This window comes from Prinia subflava, chromosome 4 (assembly GCF_021018805.1).
Source record: "Prinia subflava isolate CZ2003 ecotype Zambia chromosome 4, Cam_Psub_1.2, whole genome shotgun sequence".
Classification (NCBI taxonomy): domain Eukaryota; kingdom Metazoa; phylum Chordata; class Aves; order Passeriformes; family Cisticolidae; genus Prinia; species Prinia subflava.
In genome coordinates this window covers 1729470-1755464 of record NC_086250.1, presented here as the reverse complement: position 1 = coordinate 1755464, position 25995 = coordinate 1729470, and the positions used below count along the sequence as shown (strand labels likewise).

Here is a 25995-nt window from a genome sequence, read left to right as displayed (position 1 = left end):
TGGGAATGGAGACACATGGAAGGAGCCAGGGCCCAAGCTGGAGCTCCTGAGCAGAAATGGTGGGTGAAGGAGCCTCTGCCCCCTGTGCCTCAGCCAATGCAGTAACTTCTGCCAGTCTCCCTTGGCTTCACCTAAGCTCTTTCCCAACAGTTTGTGAAGCATTTTGTTTCCATAGCTGAGGAGATGCACATCTCCTGAGCTGCTCTGGGGGAAGAACACCACTGCCCAGCCAGGCAATTGAAGATTTCCTCTGAGAAATGAGGCATAAGCAACTCACCCAGAGTCATAAGTCTGCAAAAAATGGTGCTGAGACTGAAGATGCAACTTAACATCAGTATGTTTCAGCTGGAAAAACCCATCCTTATTCCTCTATTCCTACTCCTATTCCACTCATTTTAGGGCTTTATTGTAAGCCAGACAACCAAAGTAATTTCAGTTGAAAAAGGAAAACAAACTAAAATCTGTCCAAAATGTAGCTTCTGAAACACAGATCATTCCCTCTCTTCCCTGTACAAGCACAGCCTCACAAAATTAAACTGGTGGATGAAAAGGAGCTGTCATCTCTTAGGGCAGAAGAGGGGAAAGCTGTGGACCTCACATCTGCCTTGCCTCTGGCTAGACAGATATAGCACTACACCCTCATGGAACCAACAGACATCCTTTCTTTTCCTGTGGCAGCCTCCATCTCTCATATCCTGCCCATTTCCGAGCTTATTTAGCAAACAAGGTGAGAACCACACAGCCAACATCTTCCTTCAGTGCACAGCCTTGGTTTGTCCTCTCAGCACCACCTACCCTAGAGCAAGCCCATGGAAAAAAATCACACCACCCTGTAATTAAAACCAATCATCATTTACAGGTACAAGGCACTGAATTAAAGGTTGTGGTGTTTCCTGTCAAGTAACTGGACTTTTTATCATTTAGCATTGGTTTCAACACGAAAAAACCCAACCAATGATGTACACCAAACCCCTCACTATCATGTCACAGTGGTGATTTTAAACAGGCACGTTCTCTACCATCAGCGCCACTTGAGATCAAATACAAATTACATTAGCAGGCAATATTGGACTTTGAATGCAGCACTGCAGGACAGAAATGCTGAAAAGTGTGCAGGAACACCACCATTTTCTGGGAAGCCTTACCCAAAGGTAAGGCAGTCAGCAGTGGTTAGAAGTGTTTGGTTTGGGTTTTTTTTCCCCAGAGCTAATAGTTAGCTCTTCAATCACTTATATGGTTAGCAGCTGGATTTTCATGGCATCACTACTGCTCACAACTGCCCTGTTTGGAAGTTTGGGATTCTGCTTCCAGCTGGTGACATTTTCTATATTTACAATAGCACTGAAGGTGAAGCATTATGAACAATAATCAGGCATGCCAATACTTTCATTATTAAAATATAAGTATTAAAAGAGTCAAAAAGTGAAGTTTGAGTTTGATGTCTTGTCAGAGCTGGCGCACTCAGTTCCCCACCATCATCCACGGAGAAAAGAGGGGAACACCTTCAGAGTGATTCATGTCATTCTAAAATAGACTCCTCTCATCTCTCAAAGTTCAATTTCTTTCCACTGGCAGTGATAAATGCCTGCATGATCAGTCTGACATGACAGTCCACTTTGAACACTGAATTATTCTTGCTCCTTTGCTCATCCCCACCGCTTATCCAAACTCCACACCATGGTATGGCTGGCACAACTATTTGCCAGGCCACTCTGTAAGCCAGCTCATGGAACTAATCCAGGCAAAAAATAACTGGAGGGAATGGGAGTTGAGGTGTTCTGTGTTTTTTTAATCCACTGTCCAGATCAGCTGCCTGACCTGTTTCATTGTAGACCCAGAAAGAGCTGCACAGGAACACCTGTGAAGGTGCTGATAGGGATTTAGAGACTAGATAATCACCCAGATTTCAGGCATGTAGGAGTGGATGAAAACAAGCTATGGACTGAAAGACCAAAGGCCAGAACTCTTGGCTATCTGTTCTCAACAATAAAACAAATAAAAATCTTCCTGTCTGGCCTAAGGCATTTCTCTCAAGGCAACAGCTGCTATTTTGTGTGGTGCTTACCCACAGGTCCCATTTGGAGTGCCTGCATAATGACTCCTGAAGTAAGGTATTCCTGCACAACCAACAACCATTCCTCAAAGGCAAACTATTCCCTACAGAACGAAAAAAAAACCCGGCAGTTTCCAACTCTGACTTACTGTCAGTCACAGTTTAAACAGAGTTTCAAAAAACACTCTAGCAAAAGGTGTATCTCTGCTTCAGAACTAAAAGCTCCCCTTTTGCCCAAGCTGAATTTCAGCAGTTTTTGACCATGCATTGCTAAATAGTCTCTTAACTCTTTTCACAATTCTGCTCTCTTTTGGGGAAATGGAAAAAAGGAAAGGAACAGAGAAAAGCATTCAGAGACTATAAAAGAACAGAGCAATTATGGACTCTTGAGACCATGGTTAACCTGTCCTACTGTTGGTGACAGCCTGAATCGAACAGAGAGGTTGGATAAGAGACTTCAGAGGTCCACTCTGACTGTACATTTTTGTGATTCTATATTGGAGTTTCCTTATCAGTCTTTTCTGAAGTCAAGTCTTGGCTGACTTTCCTCTCATAATGCCCCTCATTGGTCATTTACACCTTCAAGCTCTCAGCCCCCATTTAGCATCACCTCTCTGTTCAGCTGCCTTCTCTCACTCCATTTTCCACGTACCACATAGCACAGGACCAGGTGCACAGCACGGACATTCAGGCAAAGCCAGGACACCAGGGAGGGACACCAGGGTGGCAATTCTCCACCCACCACGACCAAAGGAATGTCAGGAGCAGGCACTCGGGGCTGGGTTCATGTGTCTCTGTGCATGCCAAGAGATCCACACAAAGTTATGGTTGAGTAATGTTCAACATACCTTGGACCTCTGGATGGAAAAGGGAGGCATTAATGCACCCCACATTCTGTAGGTGTTACTCCCCATCCCACTTACTGTACCCAGGAAAAAGTAGAAATATAAATCGGGGAAATCAGGATGGCTCCTTACTTCCCAGCTATAGGAGAAAGGGTGGCTGTGGAGAGGATTTCTCCTCTGGCTGCAGAGGAGCCAGCCACTCTTCTGCTGCAGATCTTGTCTCTGCTGCAGGGGAGGAATGGAGACTCCCACCTGTCCTCTCTCCAGGCAGAAATCCTGGACTACAAATGAGAGGTTCTGTTTGGCAGCTGGGTGTTGGCCCTACAGGAGGACTCTGCCCTAAATAATACCAAGCATCTGCCTCTGAAGCAGGAAACATCTCAGAAGAAAACATCACCCAAGTACCTCAGCTCCCCTGCTAAGGAACCCAGAAATATCCCTGCACCATCCAGCATCTCCTCTCCATCCCCTGCCAAGCCACTGGGCCAGGGCTCACAAGCAATGTGCCAAGTTCTGTGCAGCACACACAGCCAGCTCCTCATCCAGGCACATCCCCTCTGCTCAAGGGTGTAGAGAGAGCCCTGCTCATTTTTGTGAGTGGCAGTGGGGAAATAACTCAAAAAAAGAGACAAGATGGGTGACTTGCAGAACCCCTGCCATTTGCTTGGCTCAGACACAACTTCAAGGACTGCTGTAATTGTCTAGAAATCAAACAAGTGGCTGATAGCACCAATTAACACCTTCCAGCATAACAATACCTTCATCTCATCTCTCCCCATTCTCTCAACAGCTTAACATATTGGCACCCTGAACGACCCCCCTCCCAGACAGCAGACAAACAGTGATGTGCAGGGGAGTGAGGAATGAAGGTGTGTGCACGGGGTCCTAGCATAAGTGAGGCTGCACAAAGCACTGGTGGTTATAAAATATATTAGAATAAAAAAAATCAGGACTTGACTTGAGGCACCTGAGAAGGTGGAACAAATCTAAAGAAATTTTTACACAGACTCAGACCACTTTTTGTTAATAGCTACAAGCTGAGAAGATTTTTTAAGAGTTCCAACCAAGAATACAGTGCCATCTTTGCACGTGGGGAGAAAAGCCACATGAATAATTTAATCAAACTGGGGGAATATTTCAAAAATATCTTCACGTTTTCTTCAGAATAAAGAAGCAATAAAGTAAGTTCTTATGCTTAAGCTACCTGCTCTTCAAGCTTCTCGTGTGAATGTAAGTTTGCAAGCTCAGCCACATGCAGGAGCCTTGCACTGCAGGAGCACCTAAGCCTGTTCCCATTCTCAGCATGTGGACGGGGTACTGCATGGAGCAGCAGCCAGCTCTGCTGAACAAACACAGAACCCAACGAGAAAATTCTGGTTTCAGAAGAGACACTGCCTTCTGCGATTAAAACATGAGTCTGGAGCACATTGACTTGAACCCACCGGACTTACCCTAAATTTGCACCGGTGTGACTGAGTAAAGCATAATGCCTGACAGGGAGAGGAAAAGGGCATGGACTTCTGTTCAATACACTGTTTTACTGAAGTAATAGGACTCTGCACTCTGAGATTCCAGAGGAATTCCCAGGATTAAAGCAAAGCCGAGCTGGTGGACAGGCAACACCTCTTAGACCAGCAGCCACAACCAGAAAAAGTCAACAGCTTCTGGATTGGGAGCTCTTAGGGGGTTATTTTTTTTATTCCCTCAGAACTTGTGCTACCATTTAAAACAATGAAACAATTATGCTTGCCTGAAAAGAAGGCTAATTACCCTTCCCGGTGACACTGCCCATCTACCTTCAGACCCGCTGGAGGGGTAGCTGCAGCTTGGTGCATTCCCAACAGGGAGAAGCCTCGGGCTTTGCTCCCCACAGGAGCTGGGAAGGAAGGATGGCTGCTGGGAAAGGAGCAGTAATCCCAAACCGGCTGAACTGCCTGCCACCACTGCCCAAGGGCTTTGCCTCCAACATTGAAATGCTAATCTGACTTTGTAAACCCATAAACAAAAACAAAGAGGAGGACACAAGAGGTAAAAAGCCTCCCTGAACTCCATCCCCAAACCCCATCTCCAGCATTCAGGCTCTGTCTGACCCAGCATAGATTTGCCCGCAGGAGTGAGTCCAACAAACTCTGATATCAGAATTGCTGGCAGGCAGCATCTTTATGGTCAGATGCGTTTAAATGGCCACTTCCACCACACGCTGGAATACCCTTTGTTTCAGAAATCTCTGCAAACAGCTTTCTACTGCAGCAACAGGCCAGGCACAGATCTGCCAGCCTTACTGACTGCCCTTTTACAACAGGACACCATCAAATATTCACAACACTACAGCCTAACTGGCTTCTGGGTCTGGGCTCCAGCCTGACCTTGCATGCACCGTACCCACTTTCCCTGCCTCCCCCAAAGCCACACTTTTAAGATCTACGTGTGCCCATAGCTCATAAAATAGGGGCAAGCACTTTCCCAGAGACCCCATCTGGGAGTCCCAGGTGGGAATCACGGACCCAGGAAGGCAGAGGGAGTGTAGGAAGGACAGCAAAGGTTGGCTTGTGGAGAGAGCAGATCCGAGGGCTTGGAAGGGGAGATGCTAAATCTCAGAGATCAGTAGGGACACAAGGACATCCCATAGCTCGCTGGCTCTTCTCTCTGCTCTTCCTTCAAAGCCTGCCAGCACACCCACATCTGTAGAGAGTCAGCACAGGGGGGTCATGTCTCACCAGCGAATGCTCCCTGCCAGAAGGAGCACTGAAACCATCTAATTACCCTGAAAGCTGCCCTTTTGTTTCCCATCCTGCCTGTTTTCTTCTGTCTCCTGACCTGTTTTCGAAAGCATTTTGGGCTGCCTGTCATGTGGAAGCCAGATTTTAAAGACAAAGCAGTGGCTCGAGATATTTATCCCTCTGCTGGCTCCAAGGACACTGCTGCTACAACCAATCTTCAGGGAAAAAAAGAGGACAGAGTCAGCAGCATGGACCACGGGGAAGGGGAAAGCTGTTCTGCATGCCACAGCAATTCCTTACTGGGCTAGCTGAAGCCAGCCGTGGTTAACTTAGGCCAGAAGGTCCAAGGGCTCTTCTCTGCCAAGTTTAGCTCTGGATGACAGTGAAATGTGCTTAATTTGACAGTTTCATTTTAACATGTATGGGCAAAGTCTAGAAGGAGACAGTGGCAGCAGCAAGGGAAGAGAGTTGGATTATTATAAGGTAGCTTTTCTGTTGCCTCAACCCAGTGCTTAGCACTAAAAATGGATACAAAAAAAATTATAGATGCTAACTCTTCACCCTAGCAATGAAATGATCAAACACGGAGTGTCTTCAACATGGCAACAATTCTCTCACACTTTATAAAAATCAGCCTTTCAGTATAAATTTCAAACTGCCACACCTCTAGCATTACAGAAGCTGAAAGCTTGGGCATAGCACCAGGACTGGAAAACAGAAGGAAACTTTCTGTTTATTACTCTTTTCACTTTTTTTTTTCCAATCTGTAATAAAAGAAAGTTAAGGCACTGACATGATTGCCGTGTCCTCCTCAAACTGTTGGAAATATACCCTTGGGAACATATGCAAAGTGCAGTTCCTGGAGTGGACACTGCAGCATTAGAAAGAAATAGGTGGTCAACAAAAAGTTTAATTGATGGAATCCTGCCAAATGCAAGGAAAGAAGCTGCCTTGTCCCTACGTGCCAGTGAGGACAGGGAAGAATAATGCTTCAAAAGTAGAGGAGAACATCATCTGGTCTCTGACTGTTTCTCCTCAAGAACTTCAGGTGCAGGTTTTCCTTCTCTCTGCTTTTCACCAGGGGATCCTAAGCCATGGGCTGGGTTAGTGCACATGCCTTGGCATCAGCTCCACGAGCCCAGTGCATTCTGTTGGCTAACTGGAGACAGGATCTGTTGGTAGCCCATTGCCAGACACACTGATCACACACCAGGTGTGCCAAACTCAAGTGAAAGGGTCTAAGAGTGCATCATCTCCTCCTCCCCAGGCTCCTGATAAAACCACTCTGGCAGTCCTGCAGTGGCCACTCCATGACCACCAGCCCCTTCTGATCACAGTCCCCACTTTGGGGAAGCTGCCCTCTCCATTTCACACAAGTGCATCCCAGGCATGCAGGGCAGTGAAGGGTTAATTTAATTAGTTCTGTGTGTGCTCAAAGAATTACAGGCAACTTCATTTAATTATTAAGTAGCCAATCAGGTAATCTCTGTATCTGATTAGCACGCTAATGAAATAATGTCTTCCAGTTCAAAGCTGTCATTCCAATCAGGAGACAGCCCTTCAGCTAGAAGGAAAAGCTGGCCAGGTTTCCATGGGCTCAAGGCTTTGGATTTTGAAGAAGGGAGCAGGGAGCAGGAACATTCCCACCTTCCCTCTGCCTCTGCACAGAACAGCGAGGCTCCCCCTTCCAGATGGGCAGAGCTCCAGAGGCTCCCTGATGCTCCAGGCAAGCGTCCTGCATCACCACCACCTCACATCTCACATCCCTTCTGTCCTGCTCCCAGATGCTCAGGAAGACTCGAGTCTACAGAGCCCGGAGAGTGCCAGGCTGTTAAGAGTATTGCCTGGGCACTGCCAGCTGAGAGATCTGCTAAATATGTGGGGCATGGCTGTGCTATGGTCGGCAAGGGAGAAGAGGCACACAGCAGAGCCATTATAGCACTCAGAGGAAGCCAGAAACCTCCCTCCCTCCCCCATGCCACGCTCTGCTCCTGTGTCATATGCAGTTATTTCCAGCCTGGGGAAAAGTGCAAGGCGGCAGCTGTCACACGAGGCAAGGACTTGCCCCTTTTAAACAGGGATTTCAGGACTAAATGACCCATTACAACCAACACAGCTGCAAGAACTGGGACACTTCCACACAGCCCAAGAGGGGCTTTGGGAGTGGGGGAGGAAAGCAGGACACAAGCAGAGGGTTGGGATCATGCTTCCAAGACCTGGCGCAGAGTCTCCCATCGCTCCACCTTTTAAGCATTAGCCCAGCTGTCCTCGTCCAACTGCTACTGTTCAGCCCAAGCACAGCAGGGTGGGATGTGCAGCCCAGGCCAAGCCTGACTCACACCTCCTCCTTTGGCCCCTTCCTCACAGACCTCTCCTGCTCAGACCCAGCTCAAACTCCCTTTCCCAAACAGCGGCACCAGCTACTGCACTACAGCCCAGCTGCTTTGTGCGTGGCTGCACACGTCCTAACTTTCAATCAGCCAGCCCAGGTTTATCAGAGGAGCTGCAGCAGGATGTGGTTCAGCAGGACCAAACCATCCCAGCTTCTACCCAAGGGGCCTGGAAGATGTTGCTGCCCAAGCTCCAGCCTGCTCCGGACTTGTGCATGTCCTCACTGCCATTTTAAACACTAACTCATCTCCAGTTGCCACAGCTGCCAGCGTGTCTTAGCCTTTCTGAGCTCCAGATCATCTTCCTGGTGATGTTTCCACTCTGTCGGTGCCTCTCCCAGGGAAGGGGCAGAGCCTCCAGGATGCACTAGTTTTAAGTCACCACTCCAAAAAATACTGAGAGAATCACCAGAGGAAGCAGAAAAATTGCAAGCAGTCCCCAGCAGCCAGCCAGCCAGCTGGCTTTCTATGAGAATGCTCAAGTGTTGACACTTTTTGTTGACCCTTCTTATCCTGAGTACCTTTCATGAACAAGAAACAGTGCTGCTGAGAGGGAAGAGACACATCTCCCTCTCTTCTCTCTGCTGACTACAGCCATTCCAACTGAAAGAAACTGGTTAGATCAAGAAAGTCAGGCTTGGAGAGCACAACGAAGCATCCACTAATAATCAATCCCTTCACAGCAGTCTTCCTGCCAACTGGCTAAGGACTAGGCAATGATTATAAACTGCAGTTGCTGTTCCAAGGAAAAACAACACAACATCATATGGCGGCCCTTAAATTCTGAAACCAGTCCTGCTTACAAATAAAGACAAGTCTTTCTGACTGCTTGTCCCCAAAAAAAATCAGCCCTGAAATCCAAAGCTGGGTTCATCCCAGCTTGTGTTTCACCAGTCACAAAAAAAAAACAAAACCAAAAACTCCCCAACCAACCAAAAAGCTATAAAGCTTCCACCACTAAAGTTAACAGAAGATTCTAAAAGTGCTGGGAGGGTGAGTTTAAGCTCTCCCAAGACACTATTGTCACCCCTCTTGCTGGCATCCCACTCACTACCTGAGGAGGTGTGCACAGGCAGGGCAGGGCTGCCCCAGCACTCATTAACCAGCACAGATGCAATTCGAGCCCGAGTTCAGCACAAGCCACTGAAGCGGCCACCTGGGGACCCGCATTCCTTGACAGCCCCACACATTCCAGCCCCCTCGTCCCCCGGCCCTGAAACCGGGTCAGGGAGGCACTGCATGACCTGATCTCCACCCCTGATAGCACCAAGCCCTGTCCCATCCCCTCCTGCCACCCTTGGCACAGATGTGTTGCCTCCCCGCAGGGAAAAGCGCGCATCAAGGACAGAGATACCCATCCAGGCATGTGCAGGGACACCCTCTCACTGCCACAGCTATTTACAGATCAGCCACCGTCCAAAACTTCCCAAAATGACTAACTCCAGGCATTTGCCAGGTCAGATGTTTACTATAGAGAGCAGTTTGTTCCCCCAAGGGACTCGCAGCACCCTCCCAAATTACACACTGCCCTTTACGGGATGCCACAGCAGCTGGAATCAGCTCGCTTCTCACATTCCTTAATAAGCACTTCCACTGGCGAGCAGGGAGGATGCAGGGCATCAGCTGCAGTTAGCCATGACTGAGAGCTGGGCTCCCTCTCCTCATGCTCCCAGCACTATCTGCAGTCTAAGAATATCCAGCACCACCCACCCTGCTGGGGCAGGGGGAGTCAAGTGGTCCGAGCTCCCAGGCATTGCAGGTCTCCCTGCTAGGAGACTTTCACTCTGCCTCCCCCCAAGCAGCAGCCTTCAGTGGGGCCCCTCGATAGCTGGTTGAGATCCTACAGATCATGGAAAGATAATCCATTGCACTACTAATGCACTACTGCAGCTGTCCATGGAGAAAATCCCCTTTCAACCAAAAAAACCCCCTCAAGCCCTTTGATCCTCTCCAACTCACAATTATCTTAAGGGCAAAATAGTCTTCAGTGCCTCGGCACCTTGTATCAGGCTGAAAGAAAGGAAATCGAGACTGCTATTCCCTGTTTATTCTACATGGCTGCCCTGTCCGACAAGGCAAGCTGCTCCAGCCTCTTCAGCGCAGGCAAACAAATCCTGATGGATACATATCTGCATTGTTGGGTGACCAGAGACACAGAGAAACATTTTTCTCGGGAAATTTGTTTGTTTTAAGAAAACCTGAATTTCTAAAAAAGTGTTTTGCACTGCTCTGGTTTTGTGCAAGACTCTCAGCTACAGCGAAGTTTAGCTGATTTCAGCTGCACGTTCAGGGCTGACTACAGAATGAACCATTTAAAGGCTCACCACCAAACTCCAAATTAAAACTTTTCTAACCAGAATGTTCACTTGAAAAAAAGAAACAGAGCAAGGCCTGACATAGCCCAAAGCCCTTTCAGGGAGGGCCTTACTGATAGTGCTCCTTCCCCAGGTGCCCTCATTGCTGCATGACCTCTTGTTACCTGTGCAGGCTCACTCCACCTGCTACCCAGGGCTGCAGTGCGATAAGCGTTTCTTTCAGCAGAAGTGTCAGCTATAAAAAGCCCTTCCCCTCCCCGCTGCCTGTTTCCATTCCCGTGCCACTGCTTCAGCCATGCTGGTACAACCCTTTTGTGGGGCTGTGGAGGGAGCTGCCCCAGGGGAGCTGCTTCTGGTGAGGCACAGCTTGCTTTAAAGAATTAAGTGTTGCAGGTTTTTAATCTGAGTTTTACTGCCAGCAGGAGCTGCTGTGGGAAGGCAGCTTGAGAATTGATGTCCTCGGGTTCCACCAGACACTGCTCATGAGTCCACACTAACAACACAGGGAAAAATAGCCACGTGATGGCCAGCTCTCCAGTGAAGAAATAAATATGAAAGAAAAAAAAGAGTCCCTTCTCTAATGCTGTGAAATCCTGTTAATTTCAGAGGTACTGCACTTTATATAATGGTTTTTAGGAAATTCATCTAAAACTCCCAACAAAGTACTAATCCTTGTGCACATTTCTCCATCAATCAAACACTAATAAGCTTTGAATCCTGCACTGACTCAGCCTAAAGCAACAGGAGTGCCGGGGCCTTGGACACGATTTCCTAGACAAGTGCTCAGCATTCTTGGCCATCCAATCATCCCAAACATGTTTACATGCCAATGCACACGTGTGGCCTGGGAAATGCACGGGACACGACGTTATCTTTGCAAGAGGAGGGTGCAGCAAAGAGGAGAGGCAAAGGGAAGCACTGAGAAATGCCCTGTGCAGGGACATGCAGGGCTGCCATCTTCCATGCTCAGATTGGGAACCCTTCTGAAACCAGGACTCACTTTTACTTACAAGTGCAACGTATTTTACATTTGAAAATGCATTTCAGTTCCACAGAGACCCATTAAGGCTGCATATTTAGGGGACATAAAGAGACATGAAGAGTGGTGGGCCAGTAAGTGTTAGGCATAAGTGAAGTCACAAAATACCCCAAGAAAGCATGGAAGGGGTCTTTTTCCTTGCTTATTTTTCAGTATTTGAACCTTCCCAGAACACCAGAAGAGGGAGCCTTTGACTCCTCTCCCATGCTCATCATTTGTTTTATATTAGCAACAATGACAAGCTCTATTAAGAGTCAAGCTCTTTAAGTGAACTCTCACCCTTTGCCTCCTAAAACAAACAAACAAACAAAAAAAAACAAGCAAGAAAAAAACCAACAGCCTCCAACCACAACCCTCTTTGCCTTGTGTTATGGAAATACAAGTATTTCTGCTGCCACAGAACTCCCTACATACAGGGCTCACCAGAAAGGAGAATACTGGGTCTGCCTTCCAACCCTTTGGCCATACAAAGCTCCGGCCCCTTTACAGCAGGCTTAGCTGGAGAGAAAGAGCCAGAGAATTAATGGCTTTACCAAAGAGGAGGAAAAAGACCCTCCAGAGCTCCTTTTACATCACCAGCCCCAGCAACCAGAGCTAAACTACGGCTAGAGTTTCAATAGCCACAGTGGATTGACCTGGCAGCTTGCAACCACCAAAAGCAGGAGGTCCTGCTCCCACCACAGACTGCAACCCCCACAGAAACCCTGCCAGCAGCTGGGCTGCTGCCAGCAAAGGGGCAAACCACAGAGGCAGAAGCGTGGCTGAAGCGAGGGCTTGAAAGGGAGCGAGATCTTCTTTCTGGCAGCCAAGATCTCTCTGGCAGGCAGCAGCCCCCAGGAGCAGAGGAGCTTCGTGTTTCACTGCCCCCTCAGCACTGCCTGTGCCCTCCTTCCCACCAGGCTGAGGGTGCCAGCTGATGTAAAAACCAACAAAGACACCCCGCTCTGTTACTGAGCCAAGGGAAGAGCTGAACCAGTGGAAGGGCACCCAAGGGTGAACAGCCTGCACTGGTTAAATCAGACCAGTTCAAAAACTACACTAAACTGGTGGCCTAGTCCAAGGTGAGCGTCCCTGAGGACCATTTTGCCCCTCATGTTTCAAATAATTTGGTGTTAACTTTACATTCTGCCTTCCCCAGGCAGCTCTCAAGCAGTCCTACTCCGGATAATACCAGCAGCTTTGCTTTTTCAGTGGAAAGCTGGTGTTTTAGCTAAGCATTTATAGTCTATAAAGAGTTTGTCAAGAAGTTGAGCCAGCACTGAAAGGAGCTGCCACATTGGGCTGCAAGACCACCTCTGAGCAAAGCAGAGACCTTGACTGCCATCAGCGCTTAGTGTCGAGTTATTCCTCCATCCCTTGTAAAGGCAGTCTGTAAACCCCCCTCCCAAAAAGCAGAAAAATCAGAGTTCTGGCAGTAGGCAAACTGCACTCTCACCACTTTCCCCCATCAGCTGTTTTCTGCTCCTCGCACAAAAGGCTGCAAGCCCCTCCTAATTGCAGGAGCCTTCCACCTCACAGACCCTGCTCCCAAGGCCCTCCTCCCCAGGAACTGGGGGAGAACTGGGGCACAATAGGAAGGAGACCGGCTAAAGGGAATAGATCTGTTAAATTAACGCATTTTCTGTCAACCAAATCAGCTGCCCCTAGTGCTATTGTTGGTGAAACAATGGAGACCCCAGGAATGGGCACCCATTAAAAGGAACAAGCCTGCTGAAAGGATACACTCTGAGGCACAGCCTTGTGTGTTTAACAGGATTCTCTACTGTAAGGAAGGAGGAATCACTAGGCTGCATTGTTCCCACCACCACAGCAGATGCTGTTGCTTCTGGTAACGAGGAGGGGGGGAAAAAATTTAAAAAAAATTCATACATACCTACATTAATGTTTACACGATCAACTTTTAATTCGGGAATTTTAACTCCCTGGCTGTTGTCATTTCTACCCACAGCCCTTTTCTTGAGGAGATTTTTGCCTGAAAGAAGTCTATGAAAGCATCCATTGCCATTACAAAAGTTAATTCTTCACCCTTCATGCAGGCACTTAACAGATGCCAGGGGCAGAATGGCACAGCTCTGCCGGCATTATGCGCCGGGAGAGAAAGAGCGCAGTTAAGCAGGTCTACATGTAAAGCTGCAACACTTTAAAGGTGTTACTTTTAGCTGGTTTGGTTAGAGCAAATTCCACAAAGAAAAACTTTTGAGGCCTGATTTAGATGCGCTATGCAGAAGTTTAAACCGGCTGATTGAGTTGGCACAGGTTTGTTTGTGGTGCTTGGGTCTTCTTAAACAAAGCAGACTGCAAAGTCATATTTAAGCTCCTACACAAACTATTATTTCTTTTTTTCTAGTGGGGAAAGACTTGCACCTGATTATCTTAAATCGATCTTAAAATAAACTCAGCTTAAACTGTTAAACTTGTGGGTACACAAACACTACAGCTAACACCAGGCATGATTTTCAGAGTCAGCTGTGCCAGTAGAAGAATTGTCTATACTAACACCATGGAAAATCTGTAATATCAGGCTCCATGTGCTCCCTCAAATCTCTGAAATTCTTATCGTGTTCCTCCTTCCCTTCTGCCTTCGACTGCTACAGTCATTCCCCAACTCCCCTGTCACCTAACTCAGATCCATTCAAAATGTTGCTGTCAAAATAACCTTCCTTATCCATTGTTCAGACACCCTTTGGCTTCGTGCAGTCGCTCCTTGTTTCTTTTCACAGGCTTAAGATAACGTTTTAACTCATGTATCAGCCTCCTGAACTACCTATCCCTTTTTGTTTGTTTGTTTTTGTTGTTTGGTTTGTTGGCGGGGTGTTTTTTTTTTTTTGTATCCAGTTACACTAGAGTATCTTTATATAAAATGTAAACGCTCCTGTAAAAGTTTAAGATCTACAGTTGGGAAAGATGTGACTTGCATTTGAAATGGAAACTGCTTTCCAATTTGCAGACCACTTGAAACAACAGCTCTGAGAAGTATCTCTGTGCCTCCCCCCTCCATTATTCTCAATGAGCTCTAGAGCCCAACACTGACATGTAGAGTGTTAATGATTCTATTATGGACAGAATAACCGCGACAGCAAAAGCGACCAGCAGCAAAGGAAGAAGCGGTGCTGGAACAGAGATGGGGAGAGGGATGGGCACTGCAGCAACAGAACCAAACAGCGGATGGGACAGGGAGAAAGAACAACAAAACCAGCACTGGCCCTTGACTTTGTTTGGTTTTTTTAAACAACAAACACCCAGCTCACACCCTCGACTCTGATGAAGCTGACGCTGCCCAGGGGAAGCAGAGCCATCACAGAGTGATCACAGTGTACAGCCCAAATTCACACAGTGCTCCATAATGGGTCTCTCCACACAACAGGACCGACACTGTCTTTTCAATATATTTCAATTCCACAATCTTTTCCAGCTCTGTCTACTCTCTGTACAGCGCCTCTCCCTGCACTGCAGTTACCCTACCTTTCCTCAGACAATGTGTTTTTTCTAAAGCAAGGTGCTTCACACGAGAGGGAAGTTTTAGTCAGCAGATTTATTGTTTGCTCTTGCTTCACTCACTGCCCACTCTCTTCCACTCTAATGTTGCCTACTGTGAACAGGCAAATGGCAAGAGGGATGGACATCCTAATGACTGAACTATTCTACTGAAAAGGCATTTAAACTCAGAACTACCCTCAATGAACACAGCTGACCTACACGAATTCAACATTTTCATCAGCTTGCAGCATCTTCTTGCTGCGCTGATCTTAGATTTTAAATTCTTCTGATCAGAAACTACCTGGCCATCTCAACTACCACAGAGCAGGATGAGGCACCAGCACACGTTGTATAAACTCCTTTAATACCAATAATAATGCAGCACCAGACCCGAATGGCTGTAGAGGGGTGGAGGCTGTACCTGGGTACCAAACCCTGATGTCTGTGCAATTAACCCCATACAAGCCACTGACAGAACAGGAAGCTTGTGCCATTTTGGTGTCATGGATCACAAGGGACACACCCAAAGGGCGGAGCAAGGGGATCCACAGAGAATTTTCAGCAGGACTTCACATGGTATGACAGTGGAGGTCAGAGCATATTTGGCCATCCCGTCCTCACTACGAAAAATTCTTCTTGAAGTATTAAAATTCTAACACACTGTTTAACACTTTTTTTTTTCTTTTAAAGCTGTATCTGGTTTGCACAGATAGAAGAAACGCTGTTCTGTGCTCTCTCCTCCTCCAGCTCTCCCTCTCTCCACACTTTTCCTCCTCCTGGGGGACCCGGGGGAGCAGCAGCAGCCACTGGTTTCTAACAGCCACATAATATTCCTGACAGAAAGAGCCTGTTCAAGAACTGGCACGGAGATACCACACCAGAGGAGGAAAAAGGTAGGCAAGAGCAGCAGTGCCCTCCCTGCCTGTGGGTGGGAGGAATGTACCTCAAGGCAGAGCCAGAGCCTGAAGTGCTAGGAAGGGGCAAGAGGCAAGGAAAAGCATCTTAAAGCCGTAGTGAAGTTAACAGCAGAGGCAATTTGCCCAAAGGTGCTTTTAAAAACCACAGGAAAAGATTTATGTTTTCCCTGTGTAATGTGGCTTTCCCCCCTTTTCCAAATAAACTAAGTTAACAACAATGTTTTGACTATTTTCAAGCACGTTCTGGAAAGTCACCTCCCCTCAGCCTACCCAGGCAGAAGTTCCTAAATGTTTGAGTCCACAGCTCCTGAGAGCACATGCCAAAGAGCTGGGTGGCCACGCCACACTGGCTCCTGTCCAGCGTTTTCAAGTCGTGCTGAAATACGGTTGAAAACGTTAAATATTCTCCCAATATTTTCGATACAAACAACCCCTACAGCTGCCAGGAGGGTATTTCAGTTGCAGAGGGGAAGGGCATATGGCCAGCAGATACTTTGACACAAGGTGTCCCACATTACAGTCCAGTCTCGAAGAGGGAAATAAATCACTCCCTATCATCACCTGCACTAACTTGACGGTGGAAAGCATCCTTTCTGTCCATCAAGGCAATGACAACCCAAAAAACCCGACAGCCACACCTTCTCCTGCTGCAGAGTAGGTAAGGACAAACTCACTGATGCAGGGAGGTTGGACCAGATGACCCAGTGCGGTCCCCTGCAACCTCTCCCATTCTGTGATTCTGTTTTACAAACAGATTTTACAAACCACCAAGAAATATGCCATGACAACCAAGCCAACACGACCAAAAGACCACTTCTGAAGTGGCACGAAAGTTTTGTACAGCAGATGGCTGACAAGGCAGCCATTTAAAAGGGGAGGATGGGGGGAAAAAAAAGCCAACCCACCCCAGAAGGCAGCAGTGCTCTCTGCCATCCTCAGATCCGTGTGCAAACACGGCATGAAGCTGAACACGTCCCGAAACACCCGCTTCTGTCCCACTGAACTTTTGACCTGCTGGCGGTAGCCGAACCCCTCCTGAGCCCACGGCCGGGTGATGCTGCAGCAGAGATTTAAAAAGAGGAGCCCAGGCGCCTGCATCTGCCAGAGGCAGCGTGAGGGCCAGCTGTGCCCACCCCCTCCCCAAACAATGCCCAGAGCCCAGCCTGATGGATGTGCCTCTTTCTTTCTGGACACCCCTTCCCCTGCAGTCTCTGGCTGTGCACTGGTCCAGCAAAAAGAAAAAAAATCAAAACATTTGCTTCCCAGGTTTCTGCCATCCAGCTGCTGATGGCAGCCCTGCATCTGGAAGCCTGGAAGCTTCACTTTCTTTTGGGCCAGTAAGTAGAGGGAAAAGGGTTTGCATTTAAAAAGTGAAGAGGAAGGAGGAAAAAAAAAAATAAAAGAAGAGCTCAATTCTGCCTCTCCAGACTACTAAAGACCCCAAACTTCTCAAATACCCTCAGCAAATCTGCTCAGCACAGGAGGGATGGGTCCAGATGGCCTATCATTACAGAGCCTTCAAGCTAGCTAGGGACAGACCCATCAGAAGAAAAAAAAATCAGGGGGGAAGGGGGGGAATGGGGTGAAGAACACTAAAAATACCTAGAGCTTTTTAAGTGACCAAGAGAACACCACAAATTGGAAGATCAGGTTTTGTCTGGTTTGAGGACTGCATGGTGGCAGTGAAACCTTAACTTGACCCACCTGCTGAAATTGGAGGGAGAGTGAGAGCAGGTGATATTTGTTTCAAGCAGAATTAAGGCTTGTTTAAAACTTCAGCCTCCTGTAACCATGTCGTGAGAGTTTAGCACTCTCTGGAGATACACTGGTATGAGAAAAACAGCAGAAAAGGTGCCACCAGCCAGAATTTAAGCTCAGAGGAGCTCACACCTCCTAGGAAGAAGAGAATATCCAAGAAGAGACAGCTGCATCCAGTGCAAGACCATCCCTTAGATATACTGGCAGAGTTGGAGAAACCTTAGCTGTGAAGCTCGAGGAGTTTGAGCGTGAGCATCCTCCAGCTGAAACACTCCGAGCCTGAGATCTCCATTTCTCCTTGCACAGACACAGATTCACTCAAAGCACCCGTTTTAGCCTGTGCCCACATGGGCTGGGGCAATCACCGCTGGTTACTCATGAGGGGCAGTAAGTTTGAGTAAAAGGACACACCCCAATTCGTTGGTGTTCAGCCGCAAACACACCTCTCCACAATGAGCAAAGCTAAAGCAAGAAAATATCATTCATACAAGAGCACAAATTCGCTTTTTGATGGCTAGCTACGGTTTTATTTCCCCTTAACGTGTGCTTTAAATCCTGGCATCTCCACAAACCCCTAGAAGAACAGCCATCTCCATTTGATTCAGACACCCCTGAAACTCAAGCATGTATCAGAGGTCACCAGTGAGACCAGTCAGAAGGGACACTGGTATTATTAGGTCCAAAATCATCGAAGAAATCTTCTTTATGCAACTAAATAAAACACAAAAAACCCCACACAGAGCAGTACTCCTAGAAAAAACAAGTCCCATCGCTGGCAATTGGTTTCAAACCGAGAACTATTTGAGCAAGCTCTTTGTGCAAAGATCAGTTCCCAGGTATCCCCGAAATCAGTGCTGAGACTGCAACAACTACACCAGGCGAGAGATAACAAGATGGTGAGCCCCAAGGAACAGCAACTTTTGAAGCAGCTTGCGCTGGGCTGCTCGCACTCTGCCGGGAAAGGAGATTTACTCCACGTGCCCGAAGGAGCAGAGCTCTGACAGCCGCATCCATCCTCTCGCAGCATCCCGATTTTAACCACGATTTCCACCGACCCTCGCACACACGCCATGCTTTAAAACCCATTTCTGCCGAGGGCTGCAGGCCATCCACGTGCACGGGGGTTTTTGGCGATGTTCTCGGCGTGCTGCTTCTGCTCTGCAACACGCCCAGCACCACCGCGCCCGCGCTCCTCCTGCTGCCGGGCATCCCCCCAAAAAACGCAAGTTCATTTGTTCCGAGGGATGATGTTAACTCCCCCAGCCTAAGCGTGCTCCGGGAACCAAAGGGGAGCCCACATTTACTTCATTTGTGAAGCAAGCCAGATGCTAATTGCCTCCAAAGGTGAAAGGCTAGTGCCTTGGCCCTTTTATCATTGTAAATTCAGGTTCCTTCAAGACTTTGCGCTGCTGGGCCCGGAGAGCCTCCCCCTTTAATGGTTTGGCATCAATAGGAGGGGGAGGGGAGTTCTCTTTCGCAAGAAGTTGCATCATTGAGAGATCTTATCCCCTTTCAAGATTTCGTACCGCACAAGGGATTCCCCCTCTTCAGAAATTCACATCCTGCTCGAGGAGTTTTGCTCTTTAGGGCTTCGCGCATCCCATTGAACTTTTAAGCATCTTTGGAATTCGCATTCACGGGGCAATTACTGTCTTTAAAAAACACACGCCACCACGTTATTCACCCGGTTTATTGCCAACGCGCTGGCAAGAATAGCTTTTCACAGCAAGCACAAAAGATTTCCTACCAGGACACACTTTGTTTGTAACATTTGTAGCCGGCGCGCAAAATATTTACGGGACATTAGCGGCGCACATCAAAATAAGAATTAAAATTAGGTAAGAAAGAAAAAGAAAGGAAAAAACCCACAAAACCCAAGCAAACGACACGAAAAAGTTATACGGGAAAACGGGTCAGAAGGTACGAAAGGCGAGAGCGTTCCCTTGGCGGGGGACGGGGCGGTGGTGAAGGCACCGCGGAGCCGCACAATGAGCGGCGCGGTGCCCGCGGAGCCCCCCGGCCTCGCCGGGATGCGGGAGAAAGGCTCGGCAGGACCCTCCGCGCCCCCGCCCCGCGCCGGCACCGGCCAGGTGGGGACCCCGCCCCCAACAAAAGGAGCCGAGCCGGACACAGCTGAGCGGGCTGGGGAAAGCCCCCCAAGAGCAGCCGCTGGAACCCCCGGGGGAGCTGGGGGTCTACCGGGCCGGGCCCGCCTCTCGCCGCCACCATTTTGGGCACGGGGGACCCACGGCGGGCTCGGTGCCGCGTCCGTCCCCCCGCCACCTTTGTGTGCGGACACCGGCCCGGCGGAACAATGCGGCCCGGCCCCGCTGCGCTGCGGCCGCCCCCGGGCCCGGGGGGCTCCTGCCCGCCGCAGCCCGGGACGGGCGCGCCGAAAGTTTGCGAGCGCGCCCGGGAGCGACCGGGAAGTTGCCGGGTCCGCCGCAAGCGGAGCGAACGCCCCGCGCCGCACCGCGCCGGAATCCGGCGGCTCGCCGGGGGCCGGGGGTGCCCCCGCCACATCGCGGGGCAGCGGGAGAGGCGTGCGGGGCCCGGCGGGCAGCGCGGGCGCAGCGGGAGCGGCGGCGCGGACACGGCCCGCGGGCTGTCCGGCGGGACGGGCGCGGCGCCCGCGCGGGTCTCACCTCGATCTCGAAGTCGGGCAAGCGGAAGGCGGTGCGGAAGAGCGAGCAAAAGTGCGCGATGGCCGGGACTTCCCACCAGGAGCGGAGCTCGTCCAGCGCCACCGCAGCCGCCGCCTCGGGGCCACCGGTGCCGGCTACGCCGCCGCCGCCGCCGCCGCAGCCGCCGTCCTCCTCCGGGCACATCTCCCGCGGCCGCCGTCCGCCCGCTCGGTCGCTGCCTCCCTCACTCCGCGGGCGGCTGCGTGTGCCGCCGCCGCTCGGCGCTGCGGCCCCGCCCGCCCCCCGGCGCCACGCCGCTCAGCGGCCGCCCCCCGGCGGCCCCGCGCTGCCCCCTCGCTGCCGCCCGCGCACGGGGCGGCTCAGGGCCGGCGGGGGCGCTGCTGCTGCCGCTGCCCCCCCTACCGCGGGCGGCCGCCGCTGCGCGGGCCCGTCCTCATCGCCCTCATCGCCCCCATCCTCCGCCTCCCGCCGCCGCCCGCGCCCCGCGCACGAACGGCCGCGCCGCCGGGAACAGATGGGCGCGGGGGGGCCGCGCGGGGCGGGGCGGGGCTCCGCGCGCGGGGGGCGTGCCCCGCGCCGGGAGAGCCAATGGGAAGGCGCGGTCGGGCGGGGGGCGGGGCGGAGCGGCCCGGGAGGGCGGGGCGAGGGGAGGGGACAAAGGGCGGGGCGGGTGGGGCGGCGCGCGGCCGTGCACGAGGAGGGGGCGGGGCCGGCGCTCATCACAACAACAGGCCCCCGGCGCCCGCCCGGCCACGCCCACCGGGGGCGGGGCCAGAGGGGTGGGCGGGGCCGGCGGGCGCGGCGCTGCCGCACGCGGCGGCTCCGCTGCTCCAGTCCCGGTCCCGGTCCCGGTCCCGGTCCGGTCCCTTTCCCTTTCCCTTTCCCTTGGCTGGGCACCGGCAGCTCCGGGGATGGCTCCTGGTGCAGCCCACCCTGGGAATCCCCCAGGATTTCTGCTCTCGCTTCGTGCCTCTCAGTGAGGGAGCCCAAGCGGCGCTTCTCGTTCTCCGCCTGCGGCTGCCACGAGGATCCAGATTCGCTCCCGTGCCCGGGGACACCGCTGTGTGTCACCCACACTCCCAGCCCCTCCGTCCCTCCTGGCTCGGAAATGAAGAGCAGCGGTGCCCTGATGGGAATTGTATTACAGGAACACATTCAGTGACAAATAGGTATTAATAAGTATTAATTACTTGCTTGTGGAACTGCCTGGATGGGACAGAGTTCCAGTGAAACACCAAGCAGCTGTGAGTCCGTGTGCTGTCACTGCATCACCTGACAACCTCTCTGTGGCCACCACAGTCCCGCTTCAGAACAGCTGCAAAGGATCTCTGTGCCCGGTGCTTCCTCCAGTGAAACCACTGTGAAACTGGAGTTCCACCACAGCCACGGCAGAGGGGAGATGTGCAGAGCTAGCCTGGGGCTGAGGGCAATTCTTTCAGAACTGGACTAACCCCACAGCCTGGTTTTAAGAAGCACTGATGTGAGGAAGCAGTGAAGTGGGAGTGGGATATCCCCTTTCAGGAGCAGCCTGAAGATCCAAGGGGAAAACACCTTGCAGGTAGCCTGCTCTGTCTCTGACCTGGTGCCATCAGTCAGCGCCATCCTGTTGCTGCTAACTCCTGCTGACATAAAGTCTGATTTCACAGCCTCCGACCAGCATGCACTTTCGAGATCTCCAGGGTTTCCTCTCCCCTTTTCCCTTCAAAATGAACATATCCACATAGAGTAAGGTGAAGCTATAACTCTGTGCTGTGTCTCAGGCCACTGCCTCACAGCCTGTCCAGGGAAAACTGGCTGAGGATGGGAACAGCTAGCTCAGAGAAGAAACAAATCAAGGAGCAGCAGCGTGGCTCAGCAAGAATGAACAGGCTCTAATTTCATTGCCCCTTTTCCTATAGCAGGATCAAGGGATACCCTGTGAAACTGGAAGGAAGTGAATTTAAAATGGTGCAAGGAAATATTTGTACCATGTGTAATTAACACATGGCATTTGTTACCATGAGGTTTCATTGAGGCCAGGAGATTAGCAGGATTCAGAAAAGGATTAGACATTTATATGGATACCAAGAACATTCATGGTCACATTAGACAGGATATAAATAAATTTTAGAAGGGATATAAACTGTCAGGCTTCAAGGCACAATATAACCACTAACTGATGGCGAGGGATTAGGGAAAAACTTCCCTTGTGGGTGGGTTATTCTATAATTGTCCACTGTGGGGTTTCTTGCACCTTTCTTTGATGTATCAGAGAGTAACAAGTGTTGAAGTGAGAAGACTGGATCAGGAGGGCCACCAGACTCATCTGGTGTGGCAACTGCTGTGCTCTTTGGGGGTCTGTGAGGGTCACCAGAGAAATGGTGTGGCAAAGAGGATGACACAAGAGGTGTCATCAGACACCTGATTTTTCTTCAGACACTGCTGACTTTGCTTTCCTTCACTGCAAATTTCACACAGAAAATACATTTCCTATGCCTTCCTTACCAACGTTTTTGCCAAAATCTGCTCTGTTTTTTAAGTGGTGTATTAGTTATGTTTCTAAGTTCAGCCTTTCCATCTGTTTTCCCTAAAAGCTTCTCACTTGGTTCATTTATTGTTTGAAGGAGACCAACATGTACTGAAACCCTGACTGTGTTTCAAGGCACAATGACTGCAAGAGTTGATCTTGAGCAAGGCAGTATCTGATCCCTTGTGTATTGTATGTGCCTGCACTGGACTGAGCCAGCTCCAGCTCCCTGCAGTGACTGAGAGAGGAGAGGCCAGGCGAACTCACAGCACTGTGTCAACATGCAGGATCCCTATAAAATACCATCAGTTCTGTGTGAAAGATCTAGAGGTGACAAATCCTCAGGCACACTTTCCTTTGGGCCACTTACAGAATTCTACAGTATTACCTAACGCCCAGTTCTTCCACGGAGCTAACTTCTGATCCCCTGGCCATGTAAGGGGAGTTTATGCTGCATTTCTGTCTTGCTCTGTGCTGACATTCCTCCCTGAATTCCTGTAATGTCCAGCTGTGGCTTATCTTACTGCTGCATCTTTGCTTGTTCTTGACACTGGGTCAAACAGCTTTGTAGTATTCCCCTCTCTCTACCCTGCTAAGAACTCTGTGAACTTTAAATGAAGACTCCTAATCTCTCTTTTTGTCAGAAGAGCTACGGTACCAATTTTGCCTAATGTTTTTTTGAATTAATTTGGCTCCCTCTATCGTCCCCATTATTTCTGTTTTCTCTTATATTGTTCTTTTTATTCCAGGATGCTAGGAGCTGCCCACAATCACTTAAGGTTGTTTCCTTTTTCTAGATTCTTACACTGCTCTTAAATGACTTCTTTAAACTTCTTATTCAAGCACAAAAAGCTCTGCTCTCCCACTGCTATTCAACAGTGGGCAGAGACCTGGTGAGAACACTGTGGCATTTCCTCTTCTTTGATCCATGTGCTCCTTCTCTTCCAAGCCACCTTTGGTCAGGAGTTTCCTGCCCCTAAGTAACAAAACCAAAGCCTGCTCTGACCAGTGTCCTTTCCTAGTATGCTATATTCTTCCTCTGGATTCTTTTTTCCTAGGCTGTTGGTAAGATTTCCCCTACTGATGATTTTTTAGCTCAATATCCAATCCTGCCTTCCAGACTTACACTCCTCCCCCTCTTCTGTGCTTTTTCTCATCCTTTCTTCCCAAACTGGCTGAAGGTTAAGTCTTTGTACCATGTAGAGTCACAACTGAGGCTGATGGACCAAATCAAAGCCCCTTATTTTTGTTGTTCTAGGTCATCTCTGGATCTGTGAGCTCACTTCCCTTAGGAAAAAAAAGTCAAATTCAAAGTGCCAAAAGCAAATTACGAAAAAAAGGTTGTAGAGTTGCAGGGATTGCATGTCCCCATTCCTGTACGACAAATCATTTCATCTAGAAACAAAAAGAAGGGAGGAATGTTTCCCACTTTCTCCAGAAACACCTGTCTTCTGTGCCTGATCTAAAGCTTAAATCTAATGTTAGGTTGATGACAGGCAGATCTCTTGTAGCCTGGCTCTGAAAGATAATAGATTACTGACAGGCACAGGTCAGTCCCTCACCAGCTGAAGTGACATTATCAGTAATAAATATCTCTTTTAGAAGAACTCTTAACTTCCCTGCACTTCCACCACCTGGCTTTAAGCTAAAGCCTGGCAGACTGTGTTCTTATAAACCAGGTTCAGGAGGAACTGCAGTCTTCCCTTGGAAGGAGTCAGAAGCCCTTGCAGAAGAACAAACCAAACCTCAGATTCTGTTCTTGCTGGCAGCACATTCTCAGAACTTGGCTTTGGGAAGTTCAAGTTTTCCCAATGCAGGGGAAGTGACTGAACAATAGATAAAGCCTAACATTTCTGTTTCTTCAAAACAGAACTTCTGCATTTCTGGCTGTGAAGAGCTTCATCTCCCTTTTCTAGCCTGAATTTTACTGCTTCCTTCTTTTGTTGACCTCCCTCAACAATCTAACACCAGCAAATCTCACAGCCTTTGCTTTTTTTTTGCTGAGTTATGAAGTAGAAGACAGATGTGATTTAGCCACCTACATTCACCCCAAGCTACTTCCACCTTCTAGGAATCTTCACATTTTGATCCATCTTCAAGTTCCTTGTTCCCTTTTCAGTGCCTCCTGAGCAAAGAGGTTTTGTGGGTTAGGTGGCACAGTTGAAAAGCCTTCCTGAGCCCAGCAGAGGCTGCAGTATTTAGCACTGGGAGGTCTGACTTTGACCCCTGGATCTGCTTTTCCTACTCAGACAACAAATCAAGGAAACTGAGGCACATACAGTGAAAATGAGGGCACAGATTTTTCTGGGTAGTGGTAGAGCTGGGGTCATGGAGGCAGCCGGAGGGATTGCAGAAGAGATGTGGAAGCAGATGAGAAAATTTGCTTCTTTTAACTAAACCAAGAGAGTAAAGAGAAAAAAAAAAAGGCCATATTGCATTTTGATAATTACTTCTTTTGAGCTACTAGTTATGATTTCATAAGAAGTAGGGAAAGTGGCACACAAGGGGCTGACATAAGAGGCATGAAAGCCAACAGGAGTGGCTGAAAGAGCAAAACAGATTTGAAATAGAGGACAGTGCTGTAGTCAAGAGACTGTGTAGGGTGAAAGAGACAGGGGAAGCAAGGGATGAGAGAAACGGGTAAATACTCTGAGAGGGGGCAGTAAATACATCTCCTTCCTAATTAGCAGGGAGTAAGGAAAAGTCTGTAGTCATAAACACTTGTGGAGTGGAAGGAGCTGGAATGCTGTGAAGGAGAGAAAGAGAGAGTGGGGAATATCTAAGAGATGGCAAAGTCAGGGAGGGAGAAGCTGAATAAACCAAGAAATGCACAGTGAAGGCAAATTCTGCTGCTGAGTGGGATGATGCAGGGCTGCATAAGAAGATGAGATGAGGAAGGTAGAAAATGTGCAATCTCAGCAGCCTAACAATATGAAGTTTTAAGTTATCAAGAGAAAAGATGAAGGAGTCAATAAAAAGGAGAGCCAGTTGTTAAGGCAGAGAATAGAAAAGAGATGGGTGGGCACAGACAACAGCTGTGAAATGGAGGCATGAGAGAACAGGGACAGGGCTGGAAAGCACAGGAGAAAGGAATTGCAAACAGAAGTAGAACAAGAGGAAACTGGCATTCCCACTGTTTTTGGCATTGTGATGCAGTGAACCAGCCTGCACAGGTCTGTGGCTGAAGTCAGATATGTGCAATCAATGCAGCTGCACCTAAACTTCAGCTAACACAAACAGGGCTGCAGGTTCAGCTGGGACACAAACACTTCTCTCTAGCTTTGAGTGAAAACCAGAAGGCTTTCCATGATCCCTGCAGCCTAAGCAGTG

General features: G+C 49.4%; 1 protein-coding gene across 2 annotated transcripts in view; it reads right to left on the bottom strand.

Annotated features, from left to right (window-relative positions):
* LOC134549513 (chromatin remodeling regulator CECR2) overlaps positions 1-20626 on the bottom strand; it is a 92308-nt gene extending 71682 nt beyond the window's left edge. For both annotated transcript variants that reach the window (XM_063395110.1, XM_063395111.1), the window contains exon 1: positions 20160-20626. In XM_063395110.1, the coding sequence (XP_063251180.1) occupies positions 20160-20342 (183 nt within the window). In that variant the 5' untranslated portion in view covers positions 20343-20626. The remainder of the gene's footprint in view (positions 1-20159) is intronic.
* Between the last annotated feature and the right edge of the window lie 5369 nt (positions 20627-25995).